This window comes from Trachurus japonicus, chromosome 21 (genome assembly GCF_045865225.1).
Source record: "Trachurus japonicus isolate A0001 chromosome 21, Traja_1.0".
NCBI lineage: Eukaryota > Metazoa > Chordata > Actinopteri > Carangiformes > Carangidae > Trachurus > Trachurus japonicus.
This window is the reverse complement of record NC_140927.1, coordinates 6,217,543-6,236,448: the sequence shown is the minus strand read 5'-3', so window position 1 is coordinate 6,236,448 and position 18,906 is coordinate 6,217,543. Positions and strand designations below refer to the sequence as shown.

General features: G+C 42.5%; 1 protein-coding gene across 1 annotated transcript; it reads right to left on the bottom strand.

Annotated features, from left to right (window-relative positions):
- Positions 1 to 705: 705 nt before the first annotated feature.
- On the bottom strand, positions 706 to 18,650 carry itgb2 (integrin, beta 2). The gene is made up of 16 exons (XM_085765772.1): positions 18,609 to 18,650; positions 13,646 to 13,697; positions 12,891 to 12,988; positions 11,932 to 12,124; positions 11,583 to 11,753; positions 10,217 to 10,458; positions 9,220 to 9,378; positions 7,516 to 7,611; positions 7,344 to 7,433; positions 7,115 to 7,252; positions 5,040 to 5,233; positions 4,456 to 4,688; positions 2,767 to 2,998; positions 2,408 to 2,637; positions 1,590 to 1,756; positions 706 to 1,314 (listed from the first exon to the last, which is right to left on the bottom strand). Exons 2-16 carry the CDS (start codon positions 13,692 to 13,694, stop codon positions 1,249 to 1,251), a joined length of 2,358 nt encoding a protein of 785 aa, XP_085621898.1. The 5' UTR covers positions 13,695 to 13,697; positions 18,609 to 18,650; the 3' UTR covers positions 706 to 1,248.
- Positions 18,651 to 18,906: the final 256 nt, after the last annotated feature.

Sequence of the window (18,906 nt, the reverse complement as noted above, 5' to 3'; positions counted from 1 at the left end):
AGCGACAAAAATGAAATCTTTCTGAAGGAGAACACAACAGTCAACTCATCAAATGCTTGTGATGAGGCGATTACATTGTTGGAAGAACTTAATTAGATTCTTTGTCACACCCCAAATTAATACATATTCATCTGTACCACAGCCAGTTGGAGAAAAATATATGAATATAGACAATTCTCATGTTTTTGGGCTTAGTGCTCAAATCATAAAATACAAATATGAATGTATTTGGCAACATGACAGGGAATGTTGTGTTAAACTAGGACAGATATTTATTGAAAATCTTGTTAACAGCTTGTAAGAAAGGAATCAAGAGAAAGTGGTATAAACCACCTGCAGGCTGCAGAACAAAGGCCATGAGGGTCATCATGGGCCAAAAAAAATATGGAGGTGAGAATCTATGGCAATAAAATGTATAAATCTGTGATGTATTCTGGTGAGTTGTGATGATGCTAATGCTCGACATGTGGACTTTGGAAAAGTAGATGTATTCCATTATCTTTCATCTTAGGTGATACTCCACTGTATGTGAGTATAAGTCATGCTGCTCAGTATACATACATACAGTATACAGTAAAGTTCCATTGTGTACCCTGCTGAAAACTGTATGTCACAGTGGGCCTGGACACATGGGCACATTCCTCTAGACATGCACTATATGTGTATTCACATGAGCCTCAGACACAAAGAGCAAGCTGCACCTGCGACAAACAGTTTATTGGGCGTGACAGACGATGACAGACGTGATGCTGCAACGTGAGTCTTCTCGTCTGGACATGAAAGCAAATGACATATTCTGATTGAAATGCAGATTTTTACACCTCTGATCAGTATGACTCCATCATTTTATCATTTTCAACAACAATATTGTCAATAACTCATTCTATGAAGAGTAGAACTACTGTCAGTGACACAAGGCTTTAAATTTGCAGCAGCCAATAGAAACAAGAGCAAAGAGTACTGACAATACATCCAGTCTGTTTTTGTTATACGTCATTACATTATGCCTATGCTGTACATGCTGTACCACTCATCTCTCTAACTTTGTATATGAGCTGTGCTACATTATCATATATTCCATATGTAAGGCTCATGAGCAATAAAAAAGAAAGCGCATCATCCTTGGACAAACAACAGCAGTCATGGGTAGATGTTCAATAATGTGGCCACTTGAAATAACATATGAGCTTCAGACTTTCAGTCTATGTGCATCAGATAGAGCAGGGCTGTGTTAGCTGTGGCCGAGCCTCAGTCTCCAGTAAAGAAGGGGTTGGTCACAGTGGTGGTGGCGTTCTTGAAAAGTGGGTTGGAGCCCTGGTTACAGGAGAAAAAAAAACATCTATCAATTTTCATCATAGAACAGAGGGATGACTGACTGCTGACAACTATTTATTAATTTAATATTAATTATTAATGAACCATATTCATTTTTCCTGAGTCTGTATTTAGTCGAATGTTATTCAGCTGTGGTGTGACTGAAGCTGTGAGCAAGACTGTAGCTGAACAACTAAAAAGAGCCAAACAACAACAACAACAGTAAAGCCCACGTTATATTCAGGTTAGTTAAGTAAAATGAAATGTGATCTCACATCTTGCCACTTGGCTTTCCTCTTTTCTTCTTCGAATTTCCTGTACTCTTTCAGATCCTTCATGTAGATCAGGAACTTGATGAGCATCAGCAGCAGGACGCCGATGAGGAACACACCCGCCACAGAGCCTGCGATGATGGCGATGACGCTGGGGGGTTCTGGACACTCTGGAGGGGGGACAAGTACACAGACATGTGGAGGTGTTCAGTCTGTCCACATGCTACTGAAGGAGTTATAGTTACTAGTTACTTTCCCCGAGTTAGTAACTGAGTTACTACATGATAAAAGTAATTAATTACTTTTTTATAAACTGCTCAAATATGTCAAATTACTTGGACTTCCCTCCCTAACCCCCGTTTCTCTAACTACTGCACTAACCAACTCACTGAGTATTCCTCCACACAGACAGGATCACTCCGCCTCTTCCACACACCACTGATCCAAACAGCTGATAGGCTGAGTGGTACAGGGCATCGCGGAGCCTGCCTGTGTGGAGCAATACTGAATGAGCACTAGTGAGTTGGTTAGTTCAAGATAAACTGCTTTTTTCCAACCAGCTGATGAACTGAAAAAAAATGTTTGTAAAACGTCCTACACTTAAATGGGTGTATTATTTTCTGATGGGACTTCCTGAGTCAAGTAACATTTTATTGGTATTGGCAGAGCCACTGAAACGTGTGTGTGTGTGTGTGTGTGTGTGTGTGTGTGTGTGTGTGTGTGTGTGTGTGTGTGTGTGTGTGTGGTGTGTGTGTGTGTGTGTGTGTGTGTGTGTGTGTGTGTGTGTGTGTGTGTGTGTGTGTGTGTTATTGGCAGCTGACCTCTTGTTTCTAGAATGTAAGCCAGGTAACTGTCCAGTCCAGTCAGCTGTCTCATACGAAAGGTGATCCAGCAGCCCTCAGAGTCCTTCTGATGGCACTTCTTCTTTGCTATTGCTGAGGTGGTGGTGTTGAAATTCTTCATCAGCAGGGCAGAAATACTCTTGCGGCAAGACTCACTGCAGTTCTTTTTAAAGGGACCCGACTCAAAGCCCAGGCATTCAATGCAGTTCCTGAAACCAAGTCCAATAGCAAATGTTCATGTCTGAACATAACTGAGCAGAAACAGCAAAGTCTTTGTTATAGTCTTTTTTTAAATCAAACATTTGATTATAATTTGAGAGTAAACGTTTAGTCCTTACAGTTTGGTCTGGCAAGGGTCAGCACAGCCCAGACACACCTCACATCGCGGGCGCTGGTATCCCTCATAGCACTCACAGCGGTCGCATGTGCACTTCCCTCGGTCGTGGCACACAATCTCTTTGCCGTCGACGACGCTTGTGCGGCAGCCCTCCGTAGACGACTTGCACTGACAGGCCGAGCCCTCGTAGCCATCGTTACATTGACAGGTGCCACAGTTACACTTTCCATGCCCTGCAGGGGCAGAGAGGGGGATGGCAGCCTTTAACTAAACACCTGTGTGTGCATACCATCTGTGTATCATCATTGCCCATGAAGAGCAGTACCTCCCCCCAAATGTAATAATACATAAATTGCATCTTGACAGCATAGAAACGTTGGTGTTTTTCTTCATAAGAGAAAATCTGATGTTTAAAATGTCACTCTTACATTGACTGCAGTTGTTCCCATGAGAGCAGAATTCAAAATGTTCTCAAATTTCAGTTTTTGAGATAAAATTCTGCCAAAACTTCTTCGACCATGACTCTAAAAGATTTTAATAAGATTGAAAATGTATTTATGAAGAATGGGCTGGTATATGTTTACAGTACTGTTTACAGTCATGCACTGTACGCTGAATTTTTCAAATATCAAAAATCCGGGTGGTAACTTTGTGGAGGACAGTCTGAAGATGCTCTGTAGCAAATTTGGTGTCAATTTAGCAAAAATTGTGGGAGGAGATAGGTTTAAAGGGATAGTTCACCCAAAATTCAAATTTCACTCATTATCTACTCACCCTCATGTCAACCTAGAGCTGTGAGAATTTTCAGAGTCCTCTGTTCCTTCTCTGAGTTACGGGTGGGGGGGGGGGGGGGGTCCGCGCAGCAGTATTTGTCCATATAATGGTTGTCAATGGATACCAACTTTCTTCGTCCAAAAAGACACACCAAAAAACATCCAAATACCTCCATACTGCTCGTCTGTAATGTCCCTCTTGTATTGAAGCCCCAACAAGAGAAACTGTTCCGAAAAAAATTAAATAAGTCTATATTTTAAGCTTGTATGTAGCGGAAGCTCCCAGTGTCTCGGTTCACTGCTCTTCCTGTGTCAGTGCAAATCTCGCGTGGTTTGCACTGACCGGCGGAATAATTTCTCATGTCGGGGCTTCAATACAAGAGGGCCATTACAGACAAGCAGCATGGAGGTATTTGGATGTTTTTTGGTGTGTCTTTTTGGACGAAGAAAGTTGGTATCCATTGACAACCATTATATGGACAAATACTGCTGCGCGGACCCCCCGTAACTCAGAGAAGGCACGGAGGACTCTGAAAATTCTCACAGCTCTTAGTCGACATGAGGGTGAGTAGATGAGTGAAATTTCAATTTTGGGTGAACTATCCCTTTAATAAGTGTTTGAAAAAGTGATGGACTTAATAATAATTTGTAATGAGTTTAAGTGGACAAATGTTTCTGAAGTATTGGGGCGACATTTTGCTGAAAGTTGCAAAACTGTAGCATGTACGTAAAGTTTTTAAATTCAAACACTTATTGTGGCCCCCCGACGAGGAATATTGACATGTCCTTGGTGTTGAGTTAATCTGGCATGGGACCGGAGCTTGGTGCAAAGTTTGGTGATTTTTCATGTATGAGAAATAGGATTTCCTAGGAAGAAGAAGGAGAAGAAGAAGGGGTTACAGTGCAGATAACTCTACCTCCACACAGTTTGTTCTGGAACTTTTCACAGTGGTCATCGTCACACTCGCAGTGCTCTCCATGGAAAAACGTCCCACTTTCTGAGGCATGGCACTGGCACCTGCCGCACAGACAGTCTCCCCTCCCTTCACACACTGTGCCGTTGTCTTTCCGACATCTGTCCTGGGGAGAGGCCTCGTCTCTGTTGCCGACGGCGCACTCACAGAACTGTCCCAGGAAGCCGTCATTGCAACTGAATGAGGAAAGATTAGAGAGGCATCAAACACACGGAGGAGCGTTCCTCCCTCTACAGCAGACATTTCCTGTATCATCTTCTTATCCACCTTCATCATTTCTTCAGCGGTGTATCTTTGCACACCACCAGGCAATTTCCTCTCTCTATGCTGAGATAATGAGTACAGAAACAAGCAAACAAAGAAGTATATTGACTGAGAAGCTGCAGCTCAGGTCATTCTACTGCTCTAAACAGCTGTAGGGAGTTAGAATAACATGATTTCACATCCACTATACGAGCACCAATCCCCCACTGATGCCTGAATACAACAGGCACTGACACTTTCATTATGCAGCCAGTGAATCCTACCTGCAAGTGCCACAGTTGACGCTCCCCTGCCGTCTGCAGTGTGGGTGGTTTTGTTCCTCGGGGTCTTTACACTCACAGTCACACTTGGTAGATAAGCTCACTTTCAGCGTGTCCTTTATTCCCTGGGGTCTGATCATGAAAGACTGTGTGCTCTCTAAACATGAGAGCGCGGTCACAGTAACATTGAAAGAGATCTGGAGAGGAGAGTCAGGGTTGAGGAGTCACACACAACACACATGTTTCTTTTTACATTATACACACAATTAAACCTCACTTAAACACAACTGTGAGACCCTGAGAGACCACTGGCCCTCCAACAGTCAGCTGTGCTAGGGGTGGTGTGGTGTCCTGAGAGCTACAGCACAACCTTAGGGCCCGATTCCAATCCGACCCCTCACGGACTCACTGACTCACTGAAGTCCGTGAGTGTGTGAGGGCTGTTCCGTTGTCAGATCATCAAGTCAGTGAGTCAGTGAATGAGCCCTTACTGCCCCCTTACTGTAAGTCAGCACTGATGCTGACTTTGGGTAAGCAAATTACCCACAGTTCATAGCGTTGTGAAGTCAAACACATGGGATGCCGTCGGAACACGAGTGTAAAAAAAGAAAGAAAAGTAAATTAACACACGTAGACAGAGAGAGCTCCGCCGGTCTCTTTATTGTTAATGGACAGGAGCAACAACAAAAAAAGAAAGAAAAAAAAGAAGAAGAAGTTTACTAGTATTAACGTGCAGTTTGTGATTATTGATGATGATTTGATCAGATCTGATCCAGGAACATTTTGTTTTGAGTCTGCGTCTCTCACACACCTTGTGAGTGTTGAAAGTACAGTAAATTATCGGCCCAAGACCGGAGTCAACCACATTTTGTTGTCAAGGTAACGTGTCATGCTGTTCCATTCATGTTTACAGCATCTGGACCCTCACAGACTCTCACACTCTGTCATTTAGAGCTGACGTCACTTAAGTCAGTGAGGGTCAGAGGCAAGGGGGCAGTTGTTGGTCTGAGAAGTGAAGCTCACTTCCGCGTTCAAAAAACTGTAATCCCCTCGGCTTCCTCTGGGGGCTGGCTCCAGAAAGGAGCAACTCCAGTTGAGCCCCATGTTAAAATAGCCGACTTTACAGCTTAAAAAAACATATTTACAGCCTGGTACATTTTATTTTTTTGGTCTCAACCGATAGTTTCTACCCCCGCACACACTCTGAGGGGGGTTAATTTGTTTTTAAACTCTACCGTTTTACTGTTATTAGGTTAAAATTCTGGCCAATTAGGGCGTGGAAACGTTGAGTGACAGGTCCGGAGACCGCTGCTTCAAGGCCAGTGGGCGGGTTCTCAGCCGGCTAACGGCCGCACCTCTCCAAATATGGCAAGTAAAATCCAACATGGCGCAGTTCAAACCCCCCAACCCCCAAACCAGTGGGTGACGTCACGGGTGCTACGTCCATTCTTTTTACAGTCTATGGGTTCAGGGCTTGAGTCTTTAGGGGGCGGATTGGAATTGGGCCTTGGTCTCTTTTGGTCTCTCTGTCGCTGAGGGTGCGTCCCTGCTGGACCTGTCTGATCAGACCAATCACCTGCAGACTGGTGCCATTGGCACAGCCATGCTCCCTGCTGCCTCTCCTGACTGAATCTACTGCATGAAAAACACTATATACTGTATAACTACCTCACACAGCCTCATGTCAAATAATCCTACCTGTCACTGAAAAGTTGTGGTACAGGATTGTTGTGGGAGAGTGTCTCTGAGTCTCAGTTTAGCAGTTAACCCACTCTCTAAGTCTCACTTAGAGCCATGAACATGAGAAAGAGAGACTGAACGGGGTTTCCAGCTGAAATGGGTGAACGTCTCCCTCACACCTCAGCTGACAGGAAGAAGCTCAGAACCATCCTCCCTCACATTGAAAGGAGCCATTTGAAGGACCAGCAGGGACTCTGAGTGTCCCTGAACGGACATGTGTCATCTGACCTGGAGAGGCCTTTGCAGTTTGGACCAACGTAAGTGGACAAACAATGGATGGATGGACCAAATTACCAGATAAAAACTCAAACTAATGTATCAAGACCTGTGTGACTGACCTCTTGTGTCACACGCACGTTGTCACAAATCCCCTCGCTGTCCCGTCCTTTCACTGGATTTTCACATATGGGGGTGTAGACAACTCTGACATTGTCAGGCAGCTTCTCATGGGTCAAGGTCACTCTGGAGGACAGCCGCTATACAAAGTACAGAAGAAGACAAAAAAGTTTTATGAATACACAAAAAGGAAAAACAGCTGAAGGTGTCACTGACAGACTGACAACTTACATTGTAGGCCTCTTGAATCAGCTGGACAACATTGTCTGAATCTTTTGACAGGACTCCCACCTCTGATTTTGGAATCAGTTTGGAGAGTTTCTGGGAAAAAACATAACGGGACATGAAAAGTCGATCTATGTGTTCTATCCTTAAACAAGAAGAAGTAGAAGGATTTATTTACCTTGTATACAGATGCCACATTTTCTGTCACTGCAAATATTGGCTGGATATTGTTCTTTTCCAGCTGCACAGCTAGTTGTCCAACAGACGGGTAGTCCTGCACACAGCGGATGCAAATTAGCAGGCTGCTAACTCTGACGCATTTACATCTGTACTACACCCGTACTGATGTTCATTAATGTGTATTGTCCCTTTTAAATAAATAAATGAATAAATAAATTTGGCGGTTACATGCTGCTATTCCGACATGCCGCTATTTAGACATTGACCTCTAATTGTCGGAATAGCGGCATTAACATTATTTTTCAAGCGTCCCACTATTTCGACTTTTTTTTTTTCATTGTCGGAGTAGCGGCACTTGACTATTTTTCAAACAGTCCGCTTTTCCGACATTGATTGATTGACTACGTTGTTACGTTGTTGCAAAGGTAAGTATCATATTACGGGCAGTGGAGCATGTGAGGTGCGGTCGGATATCAGGAGGAGTTGGCTTTGCAAGTAAAAAAAAAGAAAAAAAAGACTATTTTTGACGGTGGTCAGCCCTTTGTCAGACCACTGTACAAAAGCAGCATCCATCATGCCTGGTTTAAAGCAAGGATTCTGACAAATAGGAGCGTGGGTAGACAGACAGGGAGATTCAGTATTCAAGTATTCAGATTCAAGTATTACGCATAACAAAATCATCCTTAAAGCATCTAAAAGGTAGATTTAATTTTGAGAATAGAATGGCTGCTAATGAGGCACCTGCATGCACTGAAGCTAACCAAGTCTCAATTTCAGGCCAGCTGGGGGAGAGGGAAACTCTCTGCTCGGCCGCAGCTGTAGGGTGACTCCAAAAAACCAATGCTCTGGCGTTACAGGCCCAATAGTAATGACGGAAGACAGGGAGGCCAAGTCCTCCTCCATCAGCTGTGGGTTTGTGCAAGTGTGCCTTTGAGATACAAGGAGGTTATGAGCCCAGATAAAGGGAATAATGATAGAATCTATCAACTTGAAGAAAGAGGCTATGAGATATATGGGTATGTTTTGGAAGAGGTACATACATTTGGGAAGAACTACCATCTTGACAATATTGACACGGCCAATTAACGAGAGAGGAAGAAGTTTCCATTTGTCTATCATAATTTTGAGTTTACCAATCAGGTCAGAGTATTTCAACTTACTGTAAAAAGAAGTTTTGGGTTCCTGGAGATGTTGATCCCAAGATACACAAACGACTCAGTGGAAACTTTAAATGGTAAGTTATTGAGAAAAGCAGAGTCGAGCCCATCAGACAGAGGCATGAACAGACTTTTTTCCCAATTAATAGTAAAACCAGAGAGCTGTCCAAAATTCTTTATAAGATTTAAAAGTGGTGTGAGGGACATCCTAACATCGGACAAAGTCAAGATCACATCATCTGCGTACAGACCAATAGGACTATCAGATGCACCTCACCCAATGCCAGTAATCTGAGGGCAAGATCTGATGGAGATAGCGAGGAGCACTGTATCTTTAAAGTAGTTTGATATCATTAGGCCATATTGACACTGGAACAGCCCGCTCTGAACTTGGTGATGTCACAGAGGCCACTTCCATTTTTATATACATGTGTGATAGAGACACGTTGTTATTCATAACTGTCACTGGTTTTGCTCTCAAGTTTGAATAATGTAGTACTGTAACACATTTCACTGTCCATTTCGTCCTGTGATTATACACTCACCATCTCATTACTCTGGCTGTAAAGGTTGTTTTCCAGGTGGCACATTTCATCACTGGGCTCCAGGATCCCAGCCAGTTTTCCATCTCCAGCCATGTGGAAGCCAGCATCAGTGGTCAGGACAATCAGCCGAGTGCTGCTATTCCTCCATCCTATTTTATCCTAAATGACAACATGTGTTTGGAACCATTTCAGCAAGATAACATCAGAGGCTAATGTAAAACAATCCTTTATTTTATTGGCTAGACAACTTTGAAAATAACTTTATATCCCACAACCAAAATATAAAGATAATGTATTTGCTGAGAGAAGACGGCTGGAGTTCACCCAGTGCATCACACCTGTCTGAGCCCCCTTCTACATTTGTTTGAGGTCAGGTGAAGACTGTGTTTCCCCTCTGCACATTTTAAGTAAGCATGGACTATTAAAAAAAGACACATGTCCTCTATTTTCACCACACACACTCCATTCAAGATTTCAGCTGCTGACTCACCATACTCTGATGCAGAATCAGCTCCTAGTGCTCCAAGTCCAAATAAACTCATCCCTTTCTCTTCTTGTCAGTTTTTAATGTTCATTATAATCTTATTTCTGTTTCACACTGGCTACCCCATCCACAGTGGTCTACAGGCTTGACTGCTACAGGTTCTGCAGCGTAAAAGTCATCAATGTAAATGATTATGAGGTGTATGAATCAGGATCCCAGGATCCAATTTAATAGCTCCACCACACACCTGTCATTTAGTGAGCATGACCCTCTCAGGTGGTTTCAGTGTGTCAATTTAATCTTCACCACACTTTATTAGCACAGTGTGTGTCTTCAGGGCTCAGGGCTGACACTAGTGTGAGATCACCAGAAAAGGCCTGTTGATTGTTGATTGTGTCGTTTTTTTCTGATCCTACAGCTTGATCCACTTTTCTATTTAGGATCTCTGCTTGAATTTCCTTTCTAGAGTCCCTGTTCTAATTAGTCACAGTTTGCACCGTTTACATGTCTTACCGCACACACAGCAGCCTGCATCATAGCATCAAGGCTTCCCTCAGGAGAGTCCAGGTTCCCAGAGATGAACTGCTTGCTCACTTCACTGGTAAACTCGTTGATGTTTGAAGTCAGACTGAGAACGTGTCTGTAGCCGAAGGCCGCCTGGCATTGCTTCTCATTCTCATCACACGGCATCTTCAGCTTCTGCTCGTTGGTGTTGGTGTAAGGAAGGACTGTCTTATCAACAAAGGCTCCAAACCCTGTCATAGACACAGCTGTTAGCGTTTTTATGAGGCAGAATCTTATCAGACTATTCACACCACTGAGAGGTTAACAGAGATGCACCCTGGCTGTTTGTTGTTAAAGATAAAGAGAGATGCTGCTTCATTGGACCTTCACTCTTTCATTTCACAAGTTTTTCCCCTACCATTGGAGTCTGTAGTTGTCTTGATGAGTCTGTGGTAGCATCTATGAGTCTGTAGTTGTCTTTATGAGTATGTGGTAGCATCTATGAGTCTGTGATAGCATATATGAGTCTGTGGTAGCCTCTAAGAGTCTGTGATAGTATCTATGAGTCTGTGGTAGCCTCTATGAGTCTGTGGTAGCATCTATGAGTCTGTCTATGAGTCTGTGGTAGCCTCTAAGAGTCTGTGGTAGCATCTATGAGTCTGTGATAGCATCTATGAGTCTGTGGTAGCCTCTAAGAGTCTGTGATAGCATCTTTGAGTCTGTGGTAGCATCTATGAGTCTGTGGTAGCATCTATGAGTCTGTGATAGCATCTATGAGTCTGTGGTAGCCTCTATGAGTCTGTGGTAGCCTCTATGAGTCTGTGTTAGCCTCTAAGAGTCTGTGGTAGCCTCTATGAGTCTGTGGTAGCCTCTGAGAGTCTGTGATAGCATCTTTGAGTCTGTGGTAGCATCTATGAGTCTGTGGTAGCCTCTAAGAGTCTGTGATAATATCTATGAGTCTGTGGTAGCCTCTATGAGTCTGTGGTAGCATCTATGAGTCTGTAGTTGTCTTTATGAGTCTGTGGTAGCCTCTAAGAGTCTGTGGTAGCATCTATGAGTCTGTGATAGCATCTATGAGTCTGTGGTAGCCTCTAAGAGTCTGTGATAGCATCTTTGAGTCTGTGGTAGCCTCTAAGAGTCTGTGATAGTATCTATGAGTCTGTGGTAGCCTCTATGAGTCTGTGGTAGCATCTATGAGTCTGTAGTTGTCTTTATGAGTCTGTGGTAGCCTCTAAGAGTCTGTGGTAGCATCTATGAGTCTGTGATAGCATCTATGAGTCTGTGATAGCATCTATGAGTCTGTGGTAGCATCTATGAGTCTGTGGCAGCTTCTATGAGTCAGTAGATTTGGGTTTGGATTTGAGAATTATGTTACCTATTTGAGCATTTTCAGTGATTCCTCTCAGAGCTGTAAAGAGTTCTTGTCCCAGGTTTTTCACATTTTCCAAGTCGTCCTTCATGGAGTAGGACAGGTCCATCAGATAGTACAGATCAACAGGGTAGCCCTGGATTCTTTTAAAGGAGACAGTGAATGTTTCAGGAAGCCCTGCACACAAAATGGAAAAGCAAATTAATGAATGAAATGATGGAGGATGATTATGTAAAAATGTGAGAAGAAATCCAGACAAAGACCCTGCAGCAGCACTGACATCTGCTTTCACCCAGGAACTCTGGGAACTGTTGTCTGTAAGTGTCAAAGCTCAGCATTAACTGGTTCTACTGACCAGGACGAAGAGTCAGAGAAATCTTCTGAGGTTTCAGCTGGATTGGGTCCTGGCCAAAAAATGTACTTAGTGGGTCATTCCTGTCCACCCTATAGTTGTTGATGGGAGAGATGATGCTTTTGCAGCCTCTGATTTCCAGCTGAGCTCTGGTGTCGCAGCGTGCAGCTTCCTGTTCGCCTGCTTTTGTGAAGTTCTGGACAAAAACACCGGAGAAGAGAAAATAACTGTATTTTATTCTGAAAATGTGTCATGTGTCCATGTGCTGTTATTACTGTTGGTCCCAGACTTTCAGTTCAAGCTACTTACAAAGTAGGCCTACCACCTGTTGAAATATTAGGCCTATTTGTTTAAATAGTGAATTAAACTTCAGATCTGTGCGACCTGCTCTGATCTCTCAGGTTGTATGTTTGTAAAACAGAAACATGCCCACTACTGCCTACTTTCTAGACCATATGGTGTTGAGGATATGATTGTAGAAGAGGATGGAAAAGAGGATGACATATATTCTTCTATCACAACAGAAAGTCAACATTCAGGAAGTGCAAATGTCAAATTTAAGCTTTAAATCAAAGGAATTAATAAACCAGGGGCCTGGTGGAGCCTTTTGACTTGACCTCCACTTGATCTGGAGTGCATGAAATGCAAGTCCACACACACACACACACACACACACACACACACACACACACACACACACACACACACACACACACACACACACACACACACACACACGGAGGTCACTGTTTAACTGTCTGGTGGACATTTGAACAATCTCTCAGAGCTCATTTCATGTGAGAGTCATACAGATCAGGAGCAGCACTCTTCATGTTGACATCCTACCACATGCACACTAAATTAGCCTGTAGGTGTGAGTGTGTGTGTGTGTGTGTGTTGTTGTTCTCTCTGTGTGGCCCTGTGATCGACTGACAACACATTACATGACGTCTGTTTCTCACCAATTCTTCGCACCACACGCAGAACTGCCCTGACTGAATGCAGTCATCACAGGAGTTGATCACCGACTTGGAGCAAACTTCCTCTTGTTGACAAAACCCTGCAAAACAAAACCACAACCTCTGTGCAAAACTGACTCGGCTGGGCACATCTTGAGTGCTCAATGCTGGTGGCACTAACAGAGAGAAAACAAGTGTTTAGACCAGTGGTTCCCAACCTTTTTTGGCTCGTGACCCCATTTTGACAAATTTCTGGCGACCCACTCCTCTGACGGCCATCAATCAAGATGCGCCAGTTTAGATATTTTTATATGCTGAATTTTATTTGAACTCAATTTATATTTGAGAAAGTGGAAGTGTAGAAAACAGTTGTTTAAATTGTTTAACTAGACATTTCAGGCGACCCCATTTGCATTCCAGGCGACCCCACATGGGGTCCTGACCCCAAGGTTGAACAACACTGGTTTAGAGTCAGATGAAGCTGATTAATCATCATTGACCTCACTGATCACTGATCACACATCAGCTGCTTTTAGAAAGAAAAGTCTGGCACGGTTTAGTGTTGCAGTCTGAGACAGCATGGGTTTCTGCCAGGTCAGGTCAGATGTGACCGACTCTCAATACAAACACTGTGCTGTGAATATACTTTATATCGTCACTTTCCCTTCTGTTACATCTACAAGACCAACATCCTTGAGAAGGACTATTAACCAGCCAACTACGTAGAAATCCAGTGTATGTGGTGTGTGATAGCTTACCCTCTCTGCCCATCAGCAGGAGCAGGCCCAACAGCAAACACCCATCCATTTCCTGGTGACACAGAGACACAGAAACATTGAGCACTGTTAGAAAGGAGAGATGACCATAAGTCATTTAAACCTGAAAACCCGAAGGCAGTGGACTGTTAGTATTTAACTCTGTAGCCAGAGTCCCAATTCAAACACAAGAAAATATTTCATAATATAAGGTATTTGGTTAATACATTTTTAATATTTTTCTTATATTGACACCGATAATGAGCAATTTGTGTTGTAGGATTTTCCTACACCCCAACACAATCTGAGAATCTGAGAAAGCAAGACAGTTTCTTAAGTTACCAACATATAATTAACTAGTTAAAGGTTTCATACTTCTGTTCTGTTCTCTGTCTGCTGGCCCTATGTGATAGAAGCTCCCTGTAGCACACAGCTGTTTACTTTCCTGGCTGGGTGGCAGGCCCAGTGGGTTTGGTTAACGGGCTGTGATTGGGTTGGATGGCCGTTCAATCAATCTCATTTAATTTGATCAATGGGTTTTCATGTGGGCTCCATTCCAGGAGCCCACATGAAAGTGACTAAAGTGACTAAATTTTCATCTAAATTTTACCAAAGCAAATGGGCAGATCAGTGCTTTATGAGAAGAAAAAAAACAACTCTTTGTACAGTGGAGAAAATAAAGTAAAGTAACAAAAAAAAAAAAGAAGTAGTTGATTTCCTGCTGATTTTGTGAGTTTCCTCCCCCACAAAGAAATGGACTGTCTAGTTTTTTATGGTAAATGGAGACAGAATATCAACAAAAAATCCAGAAATAATATCATCTCCATATAAAGGTTGTAAATGTATATACATTTGATCAAGTGAAATTATTCCACTGGTATTTATACTTATTATTTAACTATATTATTTTCCTACATAGAAACTGAGTGAAATGAGTTGTAGTGCATGACGTTTCTGAGAGCCACCACTTCTCCTATCTTATCTCCTTAAACAGAGGAGACACTTTCATGAAAAGAAAGGAGGAGATGCTGTCCACAGAATAATGTATAGGGTTGTATTTGACAGACTTACATAGGTTTCACAGTAACATCTGACATATGGTGATTTCAGAGCTGTAGTTTGAGAAAAAGGCCATTGAGCTGATATGTGTGAAACCTCCACCCACCACAGATGATTATAGACATTTGACATTTCCTGTAACACACTCTGCACCAGCACCATAAAAGGTAGAAGAGTAGTGCTGGGTAATCAGCATCATTTCTGCTTTCTCACATGAGGAAGCACAATGTGACTTTGTTATACCTATCTATGCACACAGGACAACACTCAGACTGAGGACAACATGCAACAGGTCATCAGAGATGAGGGTGGGTCGATGCACAGATAACAAACATCACAGTAGATAATGGTGCAGTACAAGAGTCAACGGTGACAGTCTGTTTCTTTTTACTTACTTAGTTCCTAAGTTTCATTTCATTTCCTCACTTCATCTGTTTTGCATGTTGTACAATCATTCAAAAGGCCAAAACGCAAAAACAATATTAATAGAAACAAAGGCAGTAGTGTGATGACACTTCTATTTTATTTTATTTTAACGTATTTGACTTTGCTGTTATTTATTGCTTTCACTATTTTTATTTCTTCTTCTTTTTTATTACCCGCTGTAAAGCACTTTGGTACACCGAAAGGATTGTTGTAAAAATTCCAGACCCTTCATAGATATAGAGCAATATAGCAGAATAGATTTCACAGATAATTGGGCAAAATATATGTATCATATCAAAGTTTTATCATACTTCATGTTTGCGCAATCCTTTGGATTTATGTATGGAATGTTTAGTTCAATGTCACAGCTGTTCCATAGGCTCGTCCCTTACATCTACATCCCTATCTGTTTTCAATATTTGTCCTTCCACCTGTTTGTAAACATAGAATAATCCCCTGAGTTTACAGTCACTCTGTCTATGCTGAAGGGTTTCTGAATGCAGTATGGGTGTAGTGTACACTAAGATGTGCTTTGTACTGTGTCAGAGCAGATCTGAGGAGAACAAGGTCAGCGAATTTTAGGGCATTTAAAGAGACCCTGTTAAGTTTACTTTTGGTTATAAAAAAAATGTCTCATATTAATGTGGATGAATCTACGTTACCCACACTTGTTAATGGGTCCATTTTCGATAAATATATCGTTTTGTCTTTATTGTTATTTTGATGCTATTATGGTCGACTCGCCCAGCATTACCTAGTTTCGGTTTCGCGGACGCTGCCCGGCGGGTCAAGGGAATAACGCCACTGGATCGCCGTTTATGGTCGGAACTACGACGGTATCTGATCGTCTTCCAACCTCCGACTTTCATTCTTGATGTTTTTGATGCTTTTGCTTTCGTCCGTCTTGCACTGGTCCAAGAATTTAAACATGCATTGAAACAAAACGTGCATTAAACACTTTGCTTTCTGAAACTCCTCGTTGTCCCTTTAATTTAAAAGTTTTGGGGTAGCGGGGTGTATTCATGATCAGCAGCTCCAGTGACAACTGTTTCTGCTTTCTTTTGTTACATGAATACTGGATTAGTGTTTGTTTTGTAAGTGATGGAACTCTGAGTGAACAATACAGTATAAAAAAGTGAATTCTGGTTTAAGATATCTGCAGTTTTATATAATATTGCAATTGTTTTAGACATTTTTGATTCCACGTTGTTTACGTGCGATGTCAAGTTAGTTTTACTCTGACTGACCCCTGCTAACAGTCTGAGACCTCACAGGGTTCTCTCCTATTTTCACCTGCACTACTTTCTTTCACAGCATCACAAACACTTTCTCAGCTGTGGTATTCATAATGGTCTTGGTTGTTTCCAGAGACGCTCTGAGGTCTTCTGCCAGGCAGGACAAACACAAATGCCTCACTGCCTGGTTATATGGGAGGGTGATTGGGTATGAGGAGGGGGGCCAAGGGGCAACAGTTGTTTAGTTTAGTTTAGTTGTTTTTTTCTTTCTCCTCTCTCCTTTTTTTCTTTCTAAACTTTAGTGTCCTTTTACTCTTTTCTCTTTCTCATGCTCCAATTGTTCTTGCTCATCCCCATTATTTCCAACACATATACATCTATGCTCATAATAATAATAATGGCTTACATTTATATAGTGCTTTTCGTGATACCCAAAGCGCTGTACAGAAACCATTATTCACTAATACAACATTCACACTATTGAACCAAATGCACAGACCAACAACATATGATCACTGACACGCACATGTACTCACATACAAACGCAGAGACCACCTTCCACAACAAGTCACAGTCACAATGGGTGGGCTGCTGATGTTTAGCAAGAGAAAAAATATATTCCTCCACACTGTGGAAACAATCCTCTGTTCAAACCCATCACTCACACATCAGCTCAGTACTATCTGACTGATGTTACTCAGTCAGTTTAGTCACAGGAAACACACACATATTGTAGCCCAGTCCAAATATGTGTAATACATAGGGTCCGTGCAGCAGTATTTGTCCATATAATGGTTGTGAATGGTGCTCACTTTTCTTCGTCCAAAAAGACACACCAAAAAACACCCAAATACCTCCACAGTGCTCGTCTGTAATCCCGAACATGAGAAATTGTTCCGAAAAAAATTAAATAAGTCTATGTTTTACGCTTGTTTGTAGCGGAAGCTCCCAGTGTCTCAGTTCACTGCTCTTCCTGTGTCCAGCGGAACAATTTCTCATGGGGCGTCAATACAAGAGGGACATAGTAGAGGGAGAGGGACCTATACCTACCTACCTACCTACTAACTAACTAACCAATTACAGGTTATTAACAGCTGCTGATCATGAATGCAGAGTGACCACCAGACTGTATATTATCCTGACATCACCACATGAGGCTGCTGCTGCTACTGAGAAACAGAAGATGAAACATTTTAGTTCTGACATTTAACTGTTGAGTCCAGTTAAACAGAGTGTTCAGTGGCTGAGGTCGACAAGGTTTTGTGACTCCTGTGTGGTCCAGAGTTAGGCAGAGATGGTTGCTGTTTGAAAGTTGCATCAACCACACACATCTGGTGAACAATACTGTGCCACTAAGGTAACATGTTGAAAAGCACGGCTGGTGGACAACCTCTAATGTCACCACATGAAGCAACGGCAGCTCAGAGACAGCTACATCCACATGCTGCCATGACGGCCGTCGGCTGACAGCAGAGAGGTGCTAAATGACAGAGGTGATGTGTCACCACCGTGTTCAACACCTCCCTGCTCAGACTGTGACCCGGTTGAGGCTGCTCTGAGTATCTACGCCTGTTCACACCTTGCTGCATCATCATTGAGCACTTAATTATGATCAGATCTTATTTCCCATGGGAGAAGGAAAGGGAGGACTGTCAGTCTAGTACTACTTCTATCATTCACAAATACTGTATATCCCCTCCAATTCCCTGAACGCCCCACTCTCTTTTTCTACTACTTGTCACAGATGTTTCTTTCAGGTTATATGATACATGAAGTGAGAGACCTCACTGACAATAGAACGACATCTTTAATGTGTAAGTTCACATAAATGAAGACACGCTTCTGCAAACGGAACCATTCCACTTCCCCCGTGAAAACAAGAAGCTTGTCTTCCTCATTTAAGGTTACACCATCTCCAGTCTGTTATACGTGGAATTTAATTTGTATTCAACAATTTCTATTTCTTTTCATCACTTACTTTTCCTTTACATTTACTTTTCTTTTACATTCTAATAATCATTGTCTGTGCAGCAGAGCCATTTCCCCCTGTGAAGTAGGCTACTAGTACAGACGTAGCCTACCTATGACACTTAAATATATTGGAAGTTCTTCACAAAATGTTTGATGATGCAGCATCAGAAAGAGAATCTACTTCTCCATCAGATGTTTAAAGACTAGATTAGTGCAGCAGTGTCAACATTAAAAAACAAAGTTCTAAGAGTATTTGTCTATAAAAGCAGACTTACCAGAAACAGGAAGATGCAGGTCTGTGGTTGACAGTTGTGTTGAACAATTCTGCAGATGCACAAACTCCACCCTCCTGACAGGAAGTGTGATGAAACTGAAGCTTAAGATAGCAGCAGAGGTTGTGCCAGAGAGTGGGTCTGATGTTAATCAGAAGAGACACTTGTACCTGACTCACACTGGAATCACTAACGTCAGGACGGGTGTGGGCTTGATGAAAGTCCTTTTTATAGAGCTTTTGATGAGCTGGCCCTGACCCCATGCCCACTCTTCTGACATCTGATCCAACAACTCATAGGA